At 32.7% G+C, this 22,301-nt stretch overlaps 2 protein-coding genes and 1 long non-coding RNA gene across 4 annotated transcripts; 1 reads left to right on the forward strand and 2 right to left on the reverse strand.

The window, feature by feature from the left end:
• Window positions 1-5,095: 5,095 nt before the first annotated feature.
• Window positions 5,096-6,121, forward strand: LOC133691694 (uncharacterized). The gene is made up of 2 exons (XR_009841724.1): window positions 5,096-5,566; window positions 5,647-6,121. It is a non-coding gene; the product is annotated as an uncharacterized LOC133691694 (long non-coding RNA).
• A 4,453-nt stretch (window positions 6,122-10,574) lies between these two features.
• LOC133692049 (BRI1 kinase inhibitor 1-like) lies at window positions 10,575-11,838 on the reverse strand. Its single transcript, XM_062112718.1, has one exon. The coding sequence runs from the start codon at window positions 11,572-11,574 to the stop codon at window positions 10,624-10,626; it is 951 nt and encodes a 316-aa protein (XP_061968702.1). The 5' UTR covers window positions 11,575-11,838; the 3' UTR covers window positions 10,575-10,623.
• A 4,128-nt stretch (window positions 11,839-15,966) lies between these two features.
• LOC133692047 (probable protein phosphatase 2C 12) lies at window positions 15,967-20,812 on the reverse strand. 2 transcript variants are annotated; one of them, XM_062112716.1, is made up of 10 exons: window positions 20,524-20,812; window positions 20,081-20,374; window positions 19,760-19,931; window positions 18,748-18,901; window positions 18,606-18,669; window positions 18,157-18,264; window positions 17,508-17,633; window positions 17,138-17,373; window positions 16,706-16,908; window positions 15,967-16,602 (listed from the first exon to the last, which is right to left on the reverse strand). In XM_062112716.1, exons 2-10 carry the CDS (start codon window positions 20,279-20,281, stop codon window positions 16,577-16,579), a joined length of 1,290 nt encoding a protein of 429 aa, XP_061968700.1. In that variant the 5' UTR covers window positions 20,282-20,374; window positions 20,524-20,812; the 3' UTR covers window positions 15,967-16,576. The 2 variants fall into 2 exon arrangements, with proteins under 2 accessions (XP_061968700.1, XP_061968701.1); XM_062112717.1 differs by having other exon boundaries at window positions 20,081-20,387.
• Between the last annotated feature and the right edge of the window lie 1,489 nt (window positions 20,813-22,301).

A 22,301-nucleotide genomic window follows, 5' to 3' on the forward strand; every position in this document is an offset into this window, starting at 1 on the left:
TTTTCTTCTTATTACAGAGCTGCCCGTGGGCTCAGCCATGCCGATGCTGACAAAGATGGGCTAATCGACTTGGTTGAGCTGGATGATCTTGTCAACTACGCTTATAAACTTGGGTATACTGTTCATCATTAGAACTTCAAAATTCAAAGCACCTAAATAAAGGTTCTACCACTGTACTGCATGCCATCGTTCGTATAGTTTGCCTGCATCATCTTAATTCCAGGTTACTGGAAATTAAGAAGAGATGACCTCCTTCTTTGTAATGTTCAAATTCCAATGGAAAGCTACTTGTGTGATAATATATTAGGATATGAATATATATGCCTCGTCGAATCTATGTTATTGTTTTCATACTGTGTTTCTAAGCATGAATGTTTAAGGAGTAAATTAATTTCCAGGTTTAAAACCATCTTGCATTTCGGTTTCAAGTACATAATTTTTTCATACAAAATTATTCAAATACTACCTTGGGAACTCATACCCACTTAATTTATTAAAAAAATATTTTTGAAAAAGAAACAACAATTTATTATTTATTTTATTGTGTTAAATTTCATTTTCTTAACCTTTATTTTATCTTAGTAAAATTAGGTTAGGTTGAAGTTTTTTATTTGAGGGTAAGTATTTCTTTTAGTTTGGGTAACAATATTTGACATACGGATAGAATGAAAAATAATAATTTATCGTAATTAAACTTATTCAAACATATTCAAACTAGATATAAAATATAAAAACAAATTAAACTAATTTTCCAATAAATAGATCATAGAGATCAATCTAGTGAATAACATTTTATAAACTAATGCTGACATAATAAAAATCCGATATTGCCCACCAAAAGTTAAAATTATTGGAGGTTGGAAAAAATTGCCTCGTAAAAAATGAAAAAACAATATTGCCCACCAAAAGTTAAAAATAATCTATAGATGTATCGGACCCCATAGGCCACAGTCGAGTTTCCTCCAGCCACTTGTGAATATTAAATGTTTAGTGTTATTATCATCAACATACAGAGAAAAAAAAAGTTGCCACGTTGAAAATCAACATTACTCGTTCATATCCATAAAAATTACATGTTACTCTTACATAAATTTCAGGCTACGGAAAATTTATATAATTATTAATTTTAGAATTTATAAAATTAAATTATTAATTCAACATTCTTGTGGGAAACCAAAACTAAATAATTTTTCATTAAAAATATATTAATATATTTTTTTTTTTTAATATAGCATATCAAAATCATTCAAAAACATATAAAAAAATTAATCTAATAACTTTTCAAATAAAAAATAATTTAAAAAACAAATTACAATAAAAAAACACTTACTCTATCTCTACTTCTAACACAGAAACTAAAGAGAAAGAAATTAAAAAATACATTTAATTGAGAACCGAGTTGACCAAGGCATCGTTAAAGGCTGAATTTGTTAAGAGATTATCGATTACACATGTCCTTGTTTCTGTTGGATTATTTGACTTGATTTCTTTCCTGGCATGTATAATTAACCAATAGAGTGAGAGTTATATTCTTATACATTGTTTGACTAAATCAGGAGCAAACTTCAAAAGATATCAAGGCTTTTCCATAGCATATTGATGAGCTTCGGGAGCTGGTAAAGAAAAGCTTGGTTAAAGATCCGTGAACTCCTATAAAACAAGTCCTCTGTGTTGTGTTAAACACCCTCCAATACTTAAGTTAGGAAAGATATAAAAGGAGTGTTGCCTTAAAGATTATGTGTAATATGTAATGAATAAAGATGATAAAGTGTTTACAAAGTTCTTCTCAAGTTCTTCTTCCTTTACCAAGATTCCTTTGTTTCTCTCACTAACTCCCAACTTTCCCTCTCCTTAAACCCTTCCAAATCTTGTATCAAAGTGTTTATCTCTTACCAATCACCTTTATAATATATATCCCCTCGAAACCCTTATTTTAGAGAAGATTAATTTGAGTAGAAATGCAAGAAAATGAGAGGAATATAGCTTAATCCTTCTCCCATGGCAGTCGGCCTCATTATATATAGAGGGAGATGAAATCTTTGTGTTTATTTTTAGTTTTTCCATTAGGCATAGTTTTTTTGGTTATTTTAAACAAACTTTTCGGTTACCAATACAACTTACACCGTCAATTCACTAAATTTGCTTATATTTCACAACTATCTTTTAATGAAACTTCTCCCCCCAAATATATATAATCTTATTTTATTTTATTTTTTTCATTCAAGATTTACCACTATTTAAACTAGAGGTCTACAATCATTCTATCCAATTCAATACCTATTTAAATTCATTATAACATTTTAAAAAAAATCTAAAATTTTAGTTCAAAATTACACAAAAACACAATTTTTGGATCGATTTTTATGTGACAAACCCAAAATCAACAACAAAATCTTTTTTTAACACAAAGCTACTTATGATTTTTTTTTAATTTTCATAAATAACTCAACAAAGTATGTTTAAATAATCCCAAAATCAAGATATGGTACTAAGATATCCCAATAATTTTCATATTTGAGCTGTTGAATGTAATATTTGATGAAAAAACCTAATTTGCTGCCTAAACCCTAATTTTCCTCTCATGTGATTTCTTTGATTTTTTTTATTTCTTTAATTGCAGATAACCAGGTCTCAAATAATCTTTTTTTTTTTAACTTTTACTGCAACTAAGTTCTAGATAATGACAACGATAAAATAACTTTGAAACTAAAAAATAAAAGGATATAACATGAATTTAGAGTCTTGCTCTATTATCAACTAATACGAACTCTTTGAATATAAAGATTCGGAAACTCATAATCAAATCAATCATTTCCAACAAAGCTAAATTCAGATTTGTAATAGAACTTGACATAATAATAACTTATACTGAGACACTAAGACTATAGAAATCGAACCCTCACCTGATGCCTATAAAGATATGCGAACGAGAAGTATGAAGATGTCACGAAACTTGGTTAATTATTTGATACATCAGGGTAGTTCAATGAAGAATCAAATTAAGAGAATTTCCCCTCACACACATGATAGATTTTTTCTGAAATCAAAGTATGTCAAAAAATAATTAAATTGAAGTTAAATAACCATATTTATAATAGGTAAAACATGCTGGAAAAATAATAAAATATTTATAAAAAAAAATAAAAAAAAAATCATAAATCAATTAGAAAACTAATGTAATTCCTGCATAGTAGTTTCTTGAACTTATTGCAAAGCCTTACTAATGTCCGATTGACTTAAAATTCTAGCCCGATAATAATATCTCTGAAAATTTCTAGTAAAATTGCAACCAAATCTAATTTTTAGATTGAAACTTATGCTTGTTAAAATAAAACTATGCATTAAAAAAATAAGTCTCTAACTACCAAAATTAATTAGTCCATAAAATAGATAGATCAGACCCCTCTTGTGTGTAAATTAAATTGAATAAAGTATAATTATTACTTGTTAAATATGTAACCTTTTTAAAATTTATCTTTGCCCAAATATTTTTAAATAAACTTATTAAATATATCTTTAAGCTTTTTAATCCTTGATCTTGATACTGGTAACTGATTTATCTAAAATTTCTAACGCATTATTTGATATAGTACGGTAAATTTTCATTTATACTTATGGCTTCGTGTTTCACGTACTTCTAAAGGCAAGATGGCATCCTATATAGTTAAAGATTTTTAATTCATAGAATCAGAATCCCAAGTTGCTTTACATATATAATGGTCCTATTTTCCTCGGCACTTCAATCCACAGGTGTAGTACCAGATACTAGGACCAGATTGTGATGCCCTTCCTATCAATTTGTGTTCGTGACCAGTCCATGCAAAGAACAGGATTCTTCATCATGAAGGCTTAGATTCCAATTAACTGCTTCTCCTCTTTTTCATTCTCTCTTTTTGGTGATTCTCGGAAGATTTTGAATAGTAGAGAGGAGTGAGCTGAAATATGGAAGGAAAAGACGTACAGAATGTTATAAAAATATTCGACTCTATCCACATGTTGAGGAAGAGACCTGGGAGGAATGTGTAATTTACGAGTCCCCCAAGACTGTAGCACTTTTGAAATTAGTTCCAAATATTCTGAAAGTGACGATACCCAAGCACAGAATTTATTCAACTAAGGTCTCCTTTACTCAAAAACGAATATGAATAACAGCCGTGTAATTAACATGTCTCCCACCATTGATTAAAAAAAACAACCTGTTACTCGAAGTCGCCTGTTATTGTTTTTGAATCAGAACATGTTGAAGAGATCATGAGCACTGCACATGCGTGTTCTGCGACAGACAGGGAAACGGTGACCGTACACTATTACGCAAAATATTTAATTATGTAATCAAGCCAATCAATAAAGTAAGATATCTAACGAGTCATGAATCACTTCCGACAGTTATTCCCAACAGGATAAACATCTCTTGTTCTTGAAGTATAAAATGAAGGATGGGAAAGAATATCAGGTTATAATCTCAAAGTGGTTAAGAAGAAAGTAGGGAATTGAAGGAGATATTTATCTCGCAACTTGAAAGTATGTCAAGTTTACAATGGACTAAATAATCTCTTCTTCTTCTTCTTCTTTTCTAAATTACCGCAAAAAGTAATTAATCAACAGTATTATTCTCGGCAGGTCATGAAAAAAATGCTCGATTTTTGTTTCTTTATAAGGCTCTTCAAATTCACGTTCAGATCACTTTAATAAGATATTCTTATTCTGTTAGAAAGCATAATTAAGATACACATTTTAGAGAATAATACAGACCTCATTTAAGACACTTAAGAGTTTAACCTTTTAAGTTGGATTAATTTTTTGACATGGTATTAAAATCTTAATGATTATGCAGTTACAAGTTCGAATCTTATCATCTTTATTTATTTAAAAAAAATTTAAACACAAGGTAATGATGTGGATCTGTGCAAGTTTCAAGACCAAACAGCTTTTACTTGAGAGGGTGTGTTAGAAAATAATATAAATCATATCTTAAAAGCTCACTAAAAGCTTAAGTTTTTAGGTTGAATAAATCCTTCAACAATAAATATATATATATATATATATATATATATATATATATATATATATATATATATATATGCCAAAAAAAAAAAGTGTGGAGTGAGGGAGATCAGGTAGTATAAAAATGAGAAGCCTTCATAGACCTGTATGCAACAAACGTTTGTAATCTCTAAAAGATAAGCACACTACTTATACATCAGTTGTCATTATCTCTAAAATGGCAATCAAGAATCGTGGTGTTAATATCGATGGCAAACGTGAAATGACCATGGCGCAGTTCAGGATTTGGGTCAAAACACTTGATGCTGATAAAGATGGCAAGATAAGCAAGGATGAACTCTCTGACGCTGTCCGAGGTAATGGAGGATGGTTTGCTGGTTGGAAGGGAAAGAGGGGGGTAAAGGCAGCAGACGCCAATGGCAACGGTGTTATTGATGACAGTGAAATCGATATCCTAGCTGCTTTTGCTCAAAAGCACTTGGGTATCATAATTATATAATCATGTAACATGATTTCGTAGGCCTCCCCATATGTTGTCACTCTGTGTCATTGTGCCTGACTGGTATGTAATAATAATCAAGAAGAAAATTCTGATAATATATATACGTAAGCTTAATTTCTTTATCAATGCTATTGCTTCAGATTAAGGAGAATATTGGATACAGCATACGGAAGCCAGATCTTATCAACGCCCTAAATCTTGGGAGGAGCATCGAAGCATTTATTATGATAATCTGTTTTCAAAAAAGTGATATATATATGTAGTGCGCTCCACCGAATACTTCAAGTCCAAGACATGGTGTTGATTAGCGACGGCTATTTCGAACTCTGATGCTTTTTTTTTTCCTCACGAAATTATCCTAGAAAGAATCACACAGGCTATGATCGGATTAACTATCCTCTCTTGCATCCGTTCTCCTCTTCTGAATTACTAAATCGCAGGCTGGCTGCCGCTGGCTAGGTCTATAACTACAACCAGCAGCAAGCCCTCACTATGTCTTTCTGGCTCATTTATTTTAATTTTGTCTATCTTTTCTTTAGATATATTCTCAGTGAACAATTTCTTCCTTTTCGAAGTGAGACTTCTGTCTTGGTAAATGGAAGAATCTTCCTCTCATATATTTTTGTCAAGATTTTTAAACCTTAGCTTTGGTTAAGATGTGCTCCACCACATACAGCCACCAGGTTGCAAGCAGTGTTGCAGTTTTGATTCATTTTGCTTGGTATTCAAGCCACTTTTACACGTTCCACAACTATTTTGGATCTTAGAGTGGAACGATTATGGCCTGCGTAGTCAGTTCTCTGTTCAGTTTGAGATACTCCGGCCCATCCTTTTTTATCGGTGGATTCCGATCCACGCTATTGCATGCATTTTTATCTTCTCTCCATTGTAGTGGTTTTACATATTTAAAAAACAATAAAATTAACCACCCCCACAAATTGTAGCTAATTCTGTATTATCATGGGGGAAAAAAGAAAGAAAGTAGTTCCAAGTTTAAGTTATTAATTGACACATTTGAGTTGTAATTAAAAGTGAGATCCATTCTTTTTTTGAGTTAACACTTTGAAAAGGTAAGAATTGTTCTGAATATTAAAAACCTTGTTAGAATTATCCTTTTATATAGACAATTTTTTCAATTAATTTTAACCTTCATTTTATTTAAAATTAAAATGTTTTTTATTTAACAGAAACATTTCTCTAGGTTAAAAAGAAACTTTCATTATTTTTACGTGGAATTTGACGAGACACAATGTTTCATTCAATCTAACACCTTCTACCTATATATATGAGAAGAAATTGCTTCCCCACTGCTATCAAGATACATGGGGAAATATGCTTCAACTCCATCCATACTAACGCTAACCACTCTCTCTCTATCGCCTTTAAAACTCCTTGGAATTTACCAAACCGGACATACAGAATGAAACCCAGATTTTGATGTTTGAGATCCTATTTATATTTGTATTTTAGAAGTATTTTTTTAAAAAATTAAATTTATTTATTTATTTTTTATATTTCCAGATCCTTTTAATATACTAATGTCAAAAAAATAAAAAAATATTATTTTAATATAATTTTAAAAGAAATACTTTAAAAACAATTATCATTACACTTTCAAAACACTTTTCTAATCCAAAGCTCAAAACTTGAAGAACTGATGAACCTGCACGTATATCTTCATAACTGCAATCCTGATAGAACCCAATTTAGAAAACCAAGAATCAGTCCTAATTTAATAACCAGATAAAAAAAAAATTCTAATGTATTTTCAACGTGATACCATGAGACATTTAATTTATAATGGTGAGTTAGATGATGAATACTAATCTCTAAAAACGTTTTAAACTAATTAATCCATCCAAATCTAAAGAGATGGTGGATTATGTCTCTCTCCATTTTTGTATTGATTGTTCACCCACGAATTTATTAGGCAATATTTTAATAATAATAATAATAATTCTCATGTTTGTAGGCAATATTCATACTGCACAGTAGTACAAAATACATATAATTAATTATAAAAATTCATACAATTAAAAAAGTAAGGGACTCTTACCTGAAACTCCTAATGCACATCTCTTATAACATTATATCCTTTTCTGGTTGTACCAATGGAATAAATTCAATACCTTGTTTGATTATCACATACACATAATTAATTAATTCATTTATAAATATTAACACCACAAATCACAAATTCAACCATAAAAATTTATATTCATTTCAACATTCCAATTAATATTTCAATCTTTAAGTCAATATCCATGCCATCAAGTTAAGTTCTCACTTAAAACTTTTATATCTCCAATTTACAATTTCATGTTTATACATGGAAACCCAATAATTAATATTTACCTTATCAATTTAGAGTTTTAACATAGAATCTTTTTTTTTCACAATTCAATCCAATGTCAAACACACATATTCCTATGCATTATCATGTCTTTACTATAACACTTATCTATCTAATGTTTTATTATTCATTTTCATAATTCATCTTAATGTCCATATTATGTCAATGTTCAAATGACTTAGTTTTTTGTCAATGAATTTTAATGTCTAAATAGCTTAATTTTTCATTAATGAATTTGAATTTCAATGTTCGAATGATTTAATTTTTCATCAATGAGTTCTAATGCCTAGATGGATTAATTTTTCATTAATGAATTTCAATCATCTTATACTTAGCATTTGAACATAATTCTTAACATAATTACATCCAACAATCAAAATCAACTTTCCCAAATTTCTCCAAAATTGGCTAAATTAACAATTTGACCAAGGACGGAAAAATAAGAAAATAAATTTTTGTGATAAAATTGAATTTTCAATAACCAAACGGATCGATTACCTATTAACTGGAAAAGAAAGAGGATTGAAATGAATTTTTCATATGAAATTCAAAGTTGATCTTTCAATTTAATTATTTTTTTTCAAAAAAAGAAGCAATTGAGTATTAATTTGAGCTAAAAAAGATTGAGGATCGAATTCAGAATTTAGAAAAAAAATCAATGTTTCAATTTACAATAATATTTTAGAGAGTACACAGTACAAAGTGCATAGTTAAAATACCTCACAACTTAGTATTTTTACTATATAGATGACTCATGTTACACTGCGGGCCATGTTATTTTTCTATTAACATAAAAAAAAGTTCGGGCGGTGTTGCTATTTTAAAAAAAATAAAAAAGATTTGAGATATGAGTTATTGATTTGATTTGGTTTAATATATAAACCCAATTAATTCAACAATAGGATTGAAAAAGAAATTGATAGTAAATCAAGTGGGGGAGGAAAGGAGCAATAATTAACCATAAAAAACCAGGATGATGCAGGAATGCGCACACGGCTTTGAATTTTAAGACCACTTACACTTTACAAGGTGTAAGTTTTCAATTTGAAAATCTTAAGAGAGATTTTTGAATCTTGAGACTTCTGAAGGCGTCTGTGATACGGTGCTCATTGCTCTCTCTTCTTTTTCTGGACTTGTATTTTAAGAGAAGAGCTGATCTTCTATTGCAAGCCGTAACACTTCCGAGTAAAATCAATCATGTGGGTGGCTACCTTAGTTGTTCATTAGCTTTCTCCTTGAGCCCAGCAGCCATTGCCCTTTTCCTGGGATTTCCATGGTGGGGTAAAAAAGAAAAATATGTGGCGCTCAAATTTTTATGGCCATGATCTAGGGCTTCGCGTTTCACAGTAGACATAAAACTCGTGCGCAAAAAACACAGGACACGCTCCCATTAATATTTTCTCATTGGTTCGATGTGCTCTTGTTGTTACTTTCCTTCTAATTTTCGTAGCTTAATTTAGCCCTTAGCACGATGCTTAAAAGGCAAGGCAGCACTTCCATATCATATGATTATTTGGGACAGGTGGCTTAATACTGATATGGATGCTCTTCGTTTGAGCAAAGTCAACAACTCTGTTAACTGCATACATCATTGCCACGTATCATCAACGTCATAGATTATGGTGTCTAAATTGGACTCGTATTTGACATGTCAATCTTGGCCAAAACTACCTTCCACGTTATTGTTAAGGTATCGATTGTCGTCCTTGATACATGCATTTTCATGAATTACGAATTTTCTTTTCCAATTACCATTTTTGTTCCAATCTAAAGCCTAGTGGAGGGTGTAGTCTACGTACATAAATTGCTACATAGCCTACACCAAATATTTGAAATCAAACCTTAGTTGAGTTGCATTAAATTATGCTCGGAGGATGAATATTACTATGTGGATTGATTAATGATGTAAGCCATGGACATCATACTAATTATAAAACAAGTTAGAATATGATAAATTAAACAGGTGGTCGACCCGGTCTAAGGTCCGGGTAACGGGTTTTGACCGTGTACGTCACCCGAGTTAACCCCAATTTTTTTTACAAATAAAAAAGATATCGTTTTGGTAAAAAAAATATAAAAAAATAGTCAATGGATTATAACTGGGTTTTTGATCGGGTCTTACCGAATCAACTGGTTCGTCGATCAATCAAGTCAGCTAAGTTTTTAATTACCTTTAATTTTTTATAAACTCGGCGTACTTTTAATCCCGAATCAATTGAGTTTTGAGACAATCTTCTGTGCCAGACTTAGGTTTTAAAACTTGGATCAATCCAGTCTCGAGACAACCCGCTGTGCCGGACATAGGTTTTAAAACTATGTGATAAATTAACCGGTAATGACATGATATGATGGGCACAGAAAAAATAATAATGTGAAAAGGAAACTAATAGATAGCATGATTATGAATATCTTTTATAGCAGTAGCATGCATGATGAAAAAGTTCAGGTCTTGTTGTTGGAAATTTGAGGAACTCATATCAAACAATTAATGACAATACTTAATAGCTAGCTGAAAGACAAGAAAGCATGAAACTTTATTCTTAAATGCAGTAATCTTTTGATACCATCTTGAGATTGTCAAACTCATTTCATAACTCTCTCTCTCTCTCTCTCTCTCTCTCTCTCTCTCTCTCTCTCTCTCTCTCTCTCTATATATATATATATATATATATATATATATATATATAGAGTACTTTAATTTATGCACAGGTATAATTAAGAAATAGAAATTCAACAGGAGAAAATCGGAAGTCCAGTCTTACATTTAGCATTTCATCTTTTCTTCTGCAGCAATGGAGTTCTTGCAATGAGCAATTGCTGCTTGAATAGCAGCATGAAACTCTTCCATTGTACTATCACTTGTAGAAGTAGGAAGAGTTGCAGTTGCAAGAAGAAGGCCACTATTTGTTGGAGATGTCCTCATCGATGCCGGTGCTGAGCATTCTCCTCTCGTCCCTCGCAACTCCTGTTTATTTCCCCAACTTAAATTACCTGAAAATGAATAAGGTTGCTTGTGGGATTGGAGATTTTCTCTCCTTCCTTTGAAGAACATGAGTGGCCTAACCATTCTGGCGTACCTCTTCAGTACCTGACTTGCGTCGAACCTCAGCTTTTTCTTGTGCTCACCCTTGTCCTCCTCCTTTTCTTTAACTTCACACCCTTTTCGCCAACCGAATAAAGAGAAAGACTTGGGCTTGCTTCTTCCCTTTGTCTCACTATAGTTTTTGCTTCGATGGCGACTGCAGTTATTGTTGTTGTTGATGTTGTTGCTACTGCTAATGCTATTTCCATTGCTGGCGCTGCAGTTATTGCTACTTTTGTTGGGTCTTTGATCATCTAATAATTCCTTGATAGGGAGGGTGAAGCTGTCAAAGGAATTTGTGGACGAGCGAGGAGATACAGGAAGGTGTGAGAGGAGATGGAGAGGGAGCAAGTGCCCATGGAAGAAAATGTCATCTGCTGGAGACAAATCAATAGCAAATGAATTAGGAGGGGTTTTGGCCTTGTCAGGGACTGGTGCTGAGGCAGAGTGGAGAGAGATTGTGAAGGAAAATTCATGAGAAGGAGAGGAGGATGCTGAAGATGGGGAGGCAGGGGATGTTGGCAGTGCCTGTTGCTTTGCTTGTATGCCCTCTTTTCCGTCTTGTTTTAAATTTCCTTCTTGAGGCTCGTCCGCAACTTTTTCTCTGGTGTTCGTTTGCGTTTGGGTGTCCATAATTCACAGAATTATACAGAAAGACCAATAAGATCGGATTCAGTATATGGAGCGCTAACACTTTCTTATTTTTGGGCCAATAACGTAGGAATGAATATTGTCAAACCTTAGAGGATGGATGGAGGATAAGGGCACCAGAAAGCGGTGGAGAGAGGGCGGGGGATTGTTGTCAATCTGTAGCTGGGCTTAAAATGTCTTTAGTGCAGAGTTTACAACCCATAACTAGCCTTTTCTTTTTACATCATTCTACGTATGGAGAAGCTGTGGTGGCCATGGAATATAAGCTAACATTTAGCATTATGTGTTGAAGGTTGGTGGGTCCTTGTCAAAATCAAACAGCTATTGCCATAGCTGATTTTGGAATTGGGAATCACTATGATGCAAAATACAAAATTGCCCACAAAACCTTTCTTGGATTGGCGGGGCGTGGCGAGGCAGTGCAAGGGCAAAATAAATTTTCATTTCTTTTTGTGTCTTAATAACGTTTTAAAAAAATAAGACTTTTTTTTATTTTTTACTTTAAATTAATTCTATTTTTTGTTTTTTATACATTATATCAAAAATAATTTTTTAAAAAAATTATTTCAACATACATACAATTAAAAAAACATTTTAAAAATACAATCATTATCATAGTAACAAACGAGTTTATATAATATTTTAAGGTATATTTAGATGCAGAAAATATAAATTTTGTCGAATTTTATTGCTAGATTTTCATGAAATAACTAATAAAATTTAATTAATATCATGATTATAAAATACAAAATTTAATAAACACCGTGTTTTTAAATTATGACTTCTATTTATCATAATTTAAAAATATTATATTAATTATATATAAACTGTAACATCAATTAATTATCACTGTTTTAAAACGGGATATTCTAAAACGTGTAGCTTTGCCAGAAGTTAATTGACCAAGTCTTTTTACTTTTTACGCAAATTGCCAAATGTACCCAAAATCCATGGGATTTCGAGTCAGTGTTGTTTGTTTTCAAATTTCATGAAGTTACCGAACCTTTGTTTCTTTTGTTTGTCATGAGAGAAATCAATAACATGTTTCGTTATATTATCTGTGTGGATTTTCCTCCATTTTCTTCTTACCCTGCTAGTTTGGTGAAAATCATGACCCACTCAGAGACAACATAAACAAGTCAAAATCTCTACTTTAGCTTTTATGCTTAATTGGCCCTAACTTGTAACATTTCTTGCTCTAATATTGTCTGTTTATATTCAACTCGGGCCAATCTTTGAATATTGATGTCTGAAACCAGTCCTGATGACGTCTTTCTCTCACTCGAGTTGATGATTAAGACAACCTATATCTCTACATTTCTTCAAGTGGTAACCATTCAAGCAGTGTAGGAGTACATGGATTGTTAAAGGGTATGGAATTTTGAGTTCAAATTTATAAATTATTATAGGAAATAAATAAATATTTTAACAAAGGCATTAATATTGTGTATTTGAAACGTAGATAATAAAGGGAAAAAAAGAGAGAGAGATTTAGTCACACCACAAAAAAACCTAGGATGAGACAACGAAAATTCCAGAGAGAGAGAGAGAAAAAAAAAGTTCTACACGTGGCACGTCAATAATGTGCAATATCTCCAATTCTGTTTCCATGGGAGAATATCATGATGAATTATTAATATTGACTGTCTTACCGGTAATGGAAAAGAAAAGTTGAAAATTAAGAAATGACAAGAAGATATTAATTACTGTGGGATCGATGCGGGCTCCACATTCGCGACTTTCTACCGTATCAGTTCATGCAAACGGATTTATATATACTTTACTCATCACCAATCAAATTTACTGACAAAGAAAACAAAATTAAGAAATATGTTAAGATAATATTTTATTTATTTTAAAAAATTTATTTTTGATGTTAATATATTAAAAAAAATTAACTATTATTCATGGGGCGAATAACAAAAAGATTACAGGAAATATTTTATAGATTAACTCATCTGTTTTAGATCTGACGGTGATAAAATGAACGCATTTCAAAGACAAAAATCAGGGTTTCACAGTGAGGTATTATTTAAAGATGATAGACATATCACACACACGTGTACAAAGCTGTCCAAATCCAGGAGGAGAATTTTGTTCGTTTATTTGAGGTCAACATCTCAATCATGGAGGCATTATTTTGTTGGACTGGCTAATTTTCAACACTTCCGGATAGCCCTCTCGATATCATCTTCTTATATGGGATGGTATGTTTTTGGATTATTTTTTAAAATATATTAAATAATAAATTTTTATTTTTTAAAAATTATTTTTAATATATATATATATATATTTTTTAATTTTTTTATAAAATATTGTTTGAGACACAATTCCAAATTAACAACACTTGTATTATACATACTAACTTTTATTTTTTTCACTAAAGTCAAAAGAGGAATGAGAGTAAGAAAAAAAGAAAACATGACAAAGCATAAAACAAAGATTTCACACTCAAAACTCCATAAGATCCTTAGGTGCAGAAAAACTTTTTCTTTCTTCTTGCTTCGCCTTCGGCTACCCAATATCTTATTCTTTCTTTCAGTGGATAGAGCTCGTCATGGAAAAGAAGAAAAGGCAGCAATAACCAAATCATGGTACCAGACAAAAAATCCTCTTTCAATCACTTACTCTCTCACACACACACACACGTGATAAGTTCTTCTGAATGTTTGAAGCAGTAGCCTAACAGGACTTCTAGGAAATGTTTAGTTTAGTTATTGAAATAAAAGGGTGGAGATAATTGGAAAAGGAAATGAGATGAAACAGAAAATAGAAAACGAAAATGAAATAGTAATTTCTCCACTAATCAAAATCATGTTAGAAAAAAAATTGTAATTATTATAAAAAAAAAAGGAGATAATTCATTGCTAAGAGGATAATATAATTAGATTATAGTTTACTTGACCATTAAATAATTTCTCCAAATATATTTAATAATAAAACAATTAATTTAATTAATTAATTATCAAATAAAATATTTGCACCATCACAAAATTAAAATCTAGCATAGTTGAAAATGCAAGATAATAATTTCACCACAAATACATATTTTTTGTTCTCACTCAATCCTCACCTCTTCATCATTAAATCTAATTAATTTAAGAACATGATTAATTTTCATTTTTCTATATTATATATATTTTTTTATTATATTAAACTTTTAATAATGATATTCATTTTCTTCCAAAATGATCAATACTCACTCAATTGATTAAAAAAAAAAAGAACTCTCTTTATACTTTTTAATAAAATCACTCTTTTGTTAACTAATTTTATTCAAGTCGTTAAAAAATTATCTTCTCTAATTCATTCATTTTTTAATTGTTATAAATTATCAAATGATATAAAATAACTTATTGTTTATTTTGAACAATTAATTTTTTCATATTAATTTGATGAAATTAAAAAACCAACCTTTTTAAATAATCGCACTCTTAAAAAATATTTCTAAGAATTAAAATGAGCGTGAGAGAGAAAATTAGTAAAAAAAAAAAAGGAAATTATAAAATGCTCAAAGGAACATTTATGAGGGAAAAAAAATCAACGTTATTTTGTCTCCATCTTCGTCCCTCCTTTTTCGAGGGATGAAAAATTAGCTAAAACTTACGTATAAAATAGAGACAAACCATAAGATAATAACCAAGCAAGGCCTTAATCAACAAAAAGATTTGGACCTTGGGATATTTATTTATCTGCTTTTTATTTGTTTATGAAAGTCATGGTGATAAGTTTTATTTTCGTGCATCATAAAGCACACAAACCACTGCCTTTTAACCTTATGGTCCCACAAACCAGAAGTGCAAGACAAATATGAGATGTCGATTGAAAAAAAAAAAAAAAACACGCTTGTTGCCTTTTAAAAAATGAATACCTCACCACACCACCAAGCCGAAAAATTGTTGCCTCTTAAGCCAATGAGAATCATCTCTAAGCAGACTTGGATTCTTCACTCAGGAAGATCAGTACCTTTAATGAAATTCACGGATCATGACAACTATATACCAGGATATGCTTCCAGCTTGAAAAGTCTCAAAGGCAGCATCGGCAGATGAAACAAAGAGAAGCATACAGAGATGTCCCAATTAGTAAAACAGAGTTCACATGTTATTTGACTCACCTCGAAAACCTCCAGCCAAGAAATTGTCCACATTTTTTCCTGCTGAAGCTGGTCCCCGAACACCACAGCGACAGCGTAGAGCACCACCATCAAACCAAAACAAAATTTAAGAACAGGGATAACATAGAACAAGAGTTCGAGGAAGCTTGATAGTAGTACATGATTCATTTAACACATTCAACTATTCGAGTGCCTTCATCAAGGAGGATCAAGTTGCGAACCCGAACAAATAAAATTATATGGTCTCCATGCTCGTATACAGCAACAAGAAGTGGATTCTGATTGACATTATAGAGACAATTGTTAAAAAAATAATAATTTGATAGCCAAGTTTTCTATCTCTGAAGTTCACCTTCCTACTTACTTCACCAAGGAAGGTTCACCCTGATGTTACATGAACAAATTCATCCAGCAGGCCAATCACACAAGCTTGTACCTGACTTGTAATGGATCTGTATTCAGCACTCAGTCAAATTCTCTATAATAACAACAAAATTACATCAGAAGGCCACTGTCATTTGATGTTAGCTCTATGAACCGCACAGGAACAGATTCAGACAGAAAAACATAAGTTTATCAAAGCCTTCAATGGATCTTTAGGGTACCACGAGCACAACGGTTATTTTGAAGCCAGAAACAGATTTGTAAAAAGCAAACAGCTCTAATTTTGATCTTCCAACTTCGAGCTCAGAAACAATTGGGAGAGAGCCAAGTGAATCCTTCAAGTTCACCACAAACAGGTCAAAATGCAGACACCCATGAGAAGTTGGGGGCGCTGAATATTGTGAGAAAGTTCTTTCCATTTGTCTTGAACTCTGAAACAATTGTCAGGGCTTGCCAAAAGCAAATAAAATCAAGGATGGCTGGCTAATCACTATCACTGCTATGCCTATCTGTAAAATTGAACCCAAATGAAATGGAAAATCAGTCAGCATGAAAGTAGAGCGAGACTTGAGCGAAGAAAAAAAAAAACCAGTAGAGAACTGCTGTTTGTACCTCCTGGTGGTCTTTTCCCTTCCATTGCTTCTTTTTTCTCTTGGCAACTTGAGCAAAGGAAAGGGCCATCCCAGGGACGTAATTTTCCAAAATCAGATGAACCAACATGTATTGAAATACCCTCGTCAGGTTTTATCTCTACTTGACAGACTGCACATATAAACAGCTTAAACATTTTGCAAAGCGGGTATTTCATATCTAACCTGCATTTCACACAAAAATGCATTGCGTCAAAACACTAAAAACCAGAATAACTGTTTGTCAAAAGACGGGCAGCCAAACCACCCATTATGGATGGTGTCAAACACAACCACATAGGAAGGCAAAAAGCCACCAGAAAGGAGCACTCAACGTACAAATCTGTCACCAATGCCTAACATAGAGATCAAACCATCAATTTTAGCCAACAATGATGATCTTCACAGCACAAACCTTTCTGAAAGCATGGCAGATCCTTCCTCAAATAGTTCCTCAACCACATCTGGTTCCAGATATTCCTTATCAATTTGAGAAGAAGATTCAGGGGACCTTTTGCGAAACATGGACTTGAATACTCCTCTTCCAAGCTTTTTTGGTGGTGGCAAAGGGGCAGCTGGTTTCTCTGGTGGTACTATATCAATCACAATGCAGGTTGTATCATCTCGAAGTCCTTTCACCTGCACTGCTTCCTGCAAATGGAATGCAGAGAGTAAGACAGACTACAGGTTATGGTATCACATAATGTGCCATAGTAGGGAAGCCATGGCATCTTAAACCAGAATCAATTTCAGTTGGATTTTTCATGAAAAAAATAACACTCCACCTTAACAATTTGTGCAGCTGCAGCTTCCACTGGCATCCCACGGCAACAATCAAGAGCCACTTCATCAGATAAAGCATCCCAAACACCATCACTAGAGATAATAAGCCTACCACCCCCAGTAGACAACTGAAAATCACAAAGATTTGAAGCTTTTAAGGATGGAAAAAAGTGAATAACAGCACACTGTGCTTCAGTATGAATCAAGCTATATGCAAAGAATGCACAATGAGATAATGTTACTTCAAAAAAACAAACCATGCCATGAGAAGCTACAAGCAGACCATAAATAATTTTTTAAGATGCTGCCAAAACAGCCTCAGTCCATGTGACCTTTGTTCTCTGGGGTGACAAACATTGATATTATAATCAATCTAAATTTCACAGCAAATTATCAAAGAAATCCATTTTGTAAGTGCTGTTACTTATTTCAGGAAAAAAATCGTCAAATTAATGGATAAACAGATTGTTAAAAATGATGAGAAAAAGAAAGGTAATTTATAGGACAAGCATGGTATAAAGGTAACGTATAGGACAAGCATGGAGTTTGCCAACAGTACTTAAAGCCCACAGTGGCATGTGAGCAATAGAATTAAAACTACCAATACAATATCAAGCATAATTTACACATGACAAAATCTTAAGAACAAACCTTAATTTGCTTCACATAAGGAACAGGAACAATGTACTCGCCAACATCCACATCCCCGATAGATCGCGAAAGACATAAGCCACCAGGCCAACATCTCAAAGGGCCAATCTGAAACAGAACTACCACCCCCAAGTTAGACAATCTACTTCAATACATAAAACAAATTTTGATAGAAGTTCAATTAAAAATGACACAGGAAGAATTCCATTCAAAATACCATACAGGCTGTTTATTCCATAAAAGTGTTCCAGTTCTATTTCTAAAGACTTTAAAGATTCATAAGCTAAATAATGCCGTATTTTTATGTTCTGGTAGTTGTCCCGACTTTGACCAATTAACTTGAAGGAGAATATCATTGAGTTATTCCATTTCACATAAACAGAAAAGTGCAAGAAACGTACACAATTTGAGATTTGAAAAGAACAAAAAAGCTACACAAGGAAAGGTACCTCTGCACCACCGCCAGTATTTAGTCGTCCCACCTCACCCCCACTTGCAGTAATGCGCTCCCTCCTGTTAAATTAAAACTTAATGTCTCAGTACTAACAGGATCCGTTATTGGTATAACAAGACACTGTATATCTGACTTACTCCTCTTCATTGCATTCAAGCCGATGATCTGCTGACAAGTAATAGAGATCACCTTCAGCAGATTCAAGAATGCAACGGGAATCGCCAACAGATGCCACAGTTATGACCAATCCTTCGATTACTGCAAAGGTGACAGTTGTTCCTGATGTTCGAGCTGAAAAGGAAAAAACACCAAATTTTGAACATGAAACATCATTCGCATACAAAGCTCACAACACTCAACTCAATCAACAAAAGCAGTACTGCTAAAGAAAGTAGAACAATAAGGCCAAGGCAAAAGATTCATATTTATTGATTCATGTAGTAAACTACAGGGATAGAATAAGATTATGATTATCAATCATATTCAGGTACGCACCCTAGGTCCTGCAAATCAATGAGTGAGAAAAACAAAATCAATAATATCCTGTTATACAGAAATCTTAAAAATCATATTTGTCTTGTAAAATATCCTGTTAAATCAACCATTTGCTAATTTGGTGTGAAACAAATATCATACGATGCCCTCAGTGTAAAGAAACAGTAGTGCCTTGAAATACATTGATGAATGATTAGTTACAGTAATCAATAAATGTATTTATCATCAGTGGATGCACAATGTTATGATTAATAAGTAAAATGTCTGCATAAGTCTGAAGGCATCAAGACGTTTCTCGGGAATATGGATTGTGTGGAAATCTTAGTATTTATATTAATGTTCCATCAATCAATACAGTGTCACTATTTTTGAGTCTTATAAAACATATAAATGAATGGAAATCAGTGTCCATGACAAGCGAAAGGTGAACTCTCTATTAATAATAACAAAGATGCAATTCACCGAAGTGTGTAAATTGAGTTGAACACGTGTTCCAGAACAATAGTGGAAAGGCTAAAGCAGATGCTGAGCAGTTCAAGAAAATCATCCAATCAAAGGGTGTGAGTAAAGGTCTTTGAGTTTATACTCCAATGTAACATAAATACTCCTCGAGTTTTCAACTGAAGTTTGATTTTCAAAAGAAACATGTCGTACCTCTCTGTTGAAAATCTTTATCTGTTTTGACGAACCCTGCAACTAAAGCTCTTGGAAGTGCTGCTACCCATTCATCTCTGTTAAGATCTGGAGGCATGGCGGCTATGAAGTTATTTAGTAGATTCTCCTTGGTGTATATTGCTGCTGCAGACCCATTATGTCCATCAAATAACTGGAAAAAAAAAACAAGGTTTGTTGTATTAAGGAGACCTGCCGAAATTAAGTAAAACATGCAAATGTCAAAGAAGTAGTTGATTTCAATTCAACTGATCATGAATCCGTTAAAATGGCATAAAAAAATTTAAGTCAAAGAGAAATTACCCCGAAAACAGAATAAGTAGTAATCCCATCACCCACGATTCTCTGGCATTCAGTTTTTAACAAGGTGAAATCCTCCCCTTTCTTGCTCTGACAAGCCTGTCCGTATAAAATCTCCGGCTTCTCTACCTTCTCACTCGCCAATTCTCGCTTTAAAAGCACCGAGAGCGGCACCGTATGATGTTCCCTCGCAGCAGCCATCATTGTTATTTTGTTTCCTCCTTTAAAAATCCCCTACACAGATAAATTTCCCTCTTAACAACACCGCCAACGCCAGAATATCTATTTCTTCATTTCCTGGTACAAGAAACTTTGGTTGAATAATTAATCATCGGATAAAGAGATAATAATTCTATAGATCAATGTGGGAAATGTCTGACCAAAAACAATAAATCATGAAAAATAGCATAACAAATTGGAAAAAGACAAGAGAGGAGAAAAGTTACAAGAAAAAGAAGTTCTAGCTTGCAGCTGTAAAGAGATTAAGAGCTGAGAGAGAAATTCATTTGTTTTTGTTGTTGGTGTTCCAGTGATCGAGATACGCGGATCCCAGCAACCTGCAAAAATTCCATTGTTGAAAAGAAATGGAGAAGAAAGAGAGGAGGTAGATTGTTTTCATTTAAGAAATAGCATAGCGCATATGCAGCTGTTTTTCTCTGCTGAATGCTGATGTGTCCAAAATCGCCATTCGTTCCGCTCGGCGCAAGAAAGATAGCCGTTTTTTGAGCGGCTTGTCAGTCAGAAACACTATCTTTGCTCTTGTGGACGCTAACAGGACCGTGTGATTTGCTTTGATTGAGTAGGATGGCCCACTCTGGGACAAATATGGTAGGGTCTAGATCACTCGTTATGTCGAAGTTAAGTAATTAAATTTATTTATTAAAAATCAAGATCAAGCCGACTTGAGAGATTAATGGGGACACAGTAGCTTGGATTGATTTATCAAGTATTGCTCACAAGAAATGGGTCATTGGGTAAGAATCCATTGTTTATTTTTTCATGTATTATTATGAAGGGTTATGTAAAATTTTATTTTTTTTAATTTTTTATATGATTTAGTCCTAATTTAAGACTAATTAATTTTACTTTTTTTTATAAAAATATAAAGTTAAAAGAAGAAGGACCAAAATAAAAAAGGATCGGACATGAGTAGCATGCTAAAGTTTGTCAGGCTTGGCTTATCAGACCTAGCAGCGTCTAAGATTGAAAAAAGAAGAACTAAAATGTGGGATTGAAAGAAAAGAATCGGTTTGGCTTGTTAAGCCCAGCAATGCCTAGCTTTTATTTTTTTGTTAATTAATTTATTTTTAATAAATGATTTTTTATGGTTTTTTCTCTAATTTTTTCTAATTTATATTTAAATTACTAGAGCCTTTTTCTTTCATTTTGTTTTAAAAGTCTCTTTTTTTAAATAATGATTATTTTTTAAAATACACATTTAAATTTGAAATGTTTTCTAATTCATCTATATTTTTTTGTATAGATTAATTTTAATTTTGAAAATAAAAAATATATATTTTCAGATTATATTATTTAATATGAGCAGCCTTGCATATTTTTTTTTATTTGATTATTTAATTTGTACATACAACGTGCAAAAATGAGGAGATGTTTTATTGTCAATACAACATTATAGTCTTTATAAAATTTTATAAAACACGATATTTGCAGCAAAAACAAACTTTTCCCGATAGATTCTCTTTCTCTTCTTTTGTGGACGGACACAGGGACCACTGGACCTGCAAGGCTGGGGAGCCTTGTTTCTGTGTCTTTACAACCTAATCCTTTGACCTCCAATTGGAGGACGCCGGAATTCTCGGCGCCAGTTAATCTCTAATTTAGTGCAATTAACCGATCCGCGTGAAAGAATAAAATCAATGATTGATTAACAACAAGATATCTAGAGAGCTCGATCAACCACTTGTAACAGTGTTCACTGGATGGCTTTAGTGGCTGCCCACGATACAATTTGACCAAGCAGCTTTAGAGAGAGAAATGACTACTGAGAGTTTACAATGCTTATTTTCTGTGTCCCTCTTCTTTGCTGTTGACACGCTGCTTCAAAGCATTTTCCATTTATTTTTGCACAGCAAGAATGCAAGCTGGACAAGGGTCCGGCTTGCCAAGCAGTGTTGCTGTCAACAACTACACACTGCTTAGTTCTTACCCATCACAGCTCATCAACCACACGTACACTAATAAAATATTTGTAATGGTTTATGGT

This window comes from Populus nigra, chromosome 4 (genome assembly GCF_951802175.1).
Source record: "Populus nigra chromosome 4, ddPopNigr1.1, whole genome shotgun sequence".
Taxonomy (NCBI): domain Eukaryota; kingdom Viridiplantae; phylum Streptophyta; class Magnoliopsida; order Malpighiales; family Salicaceae; genus Populus; species Populus nigra.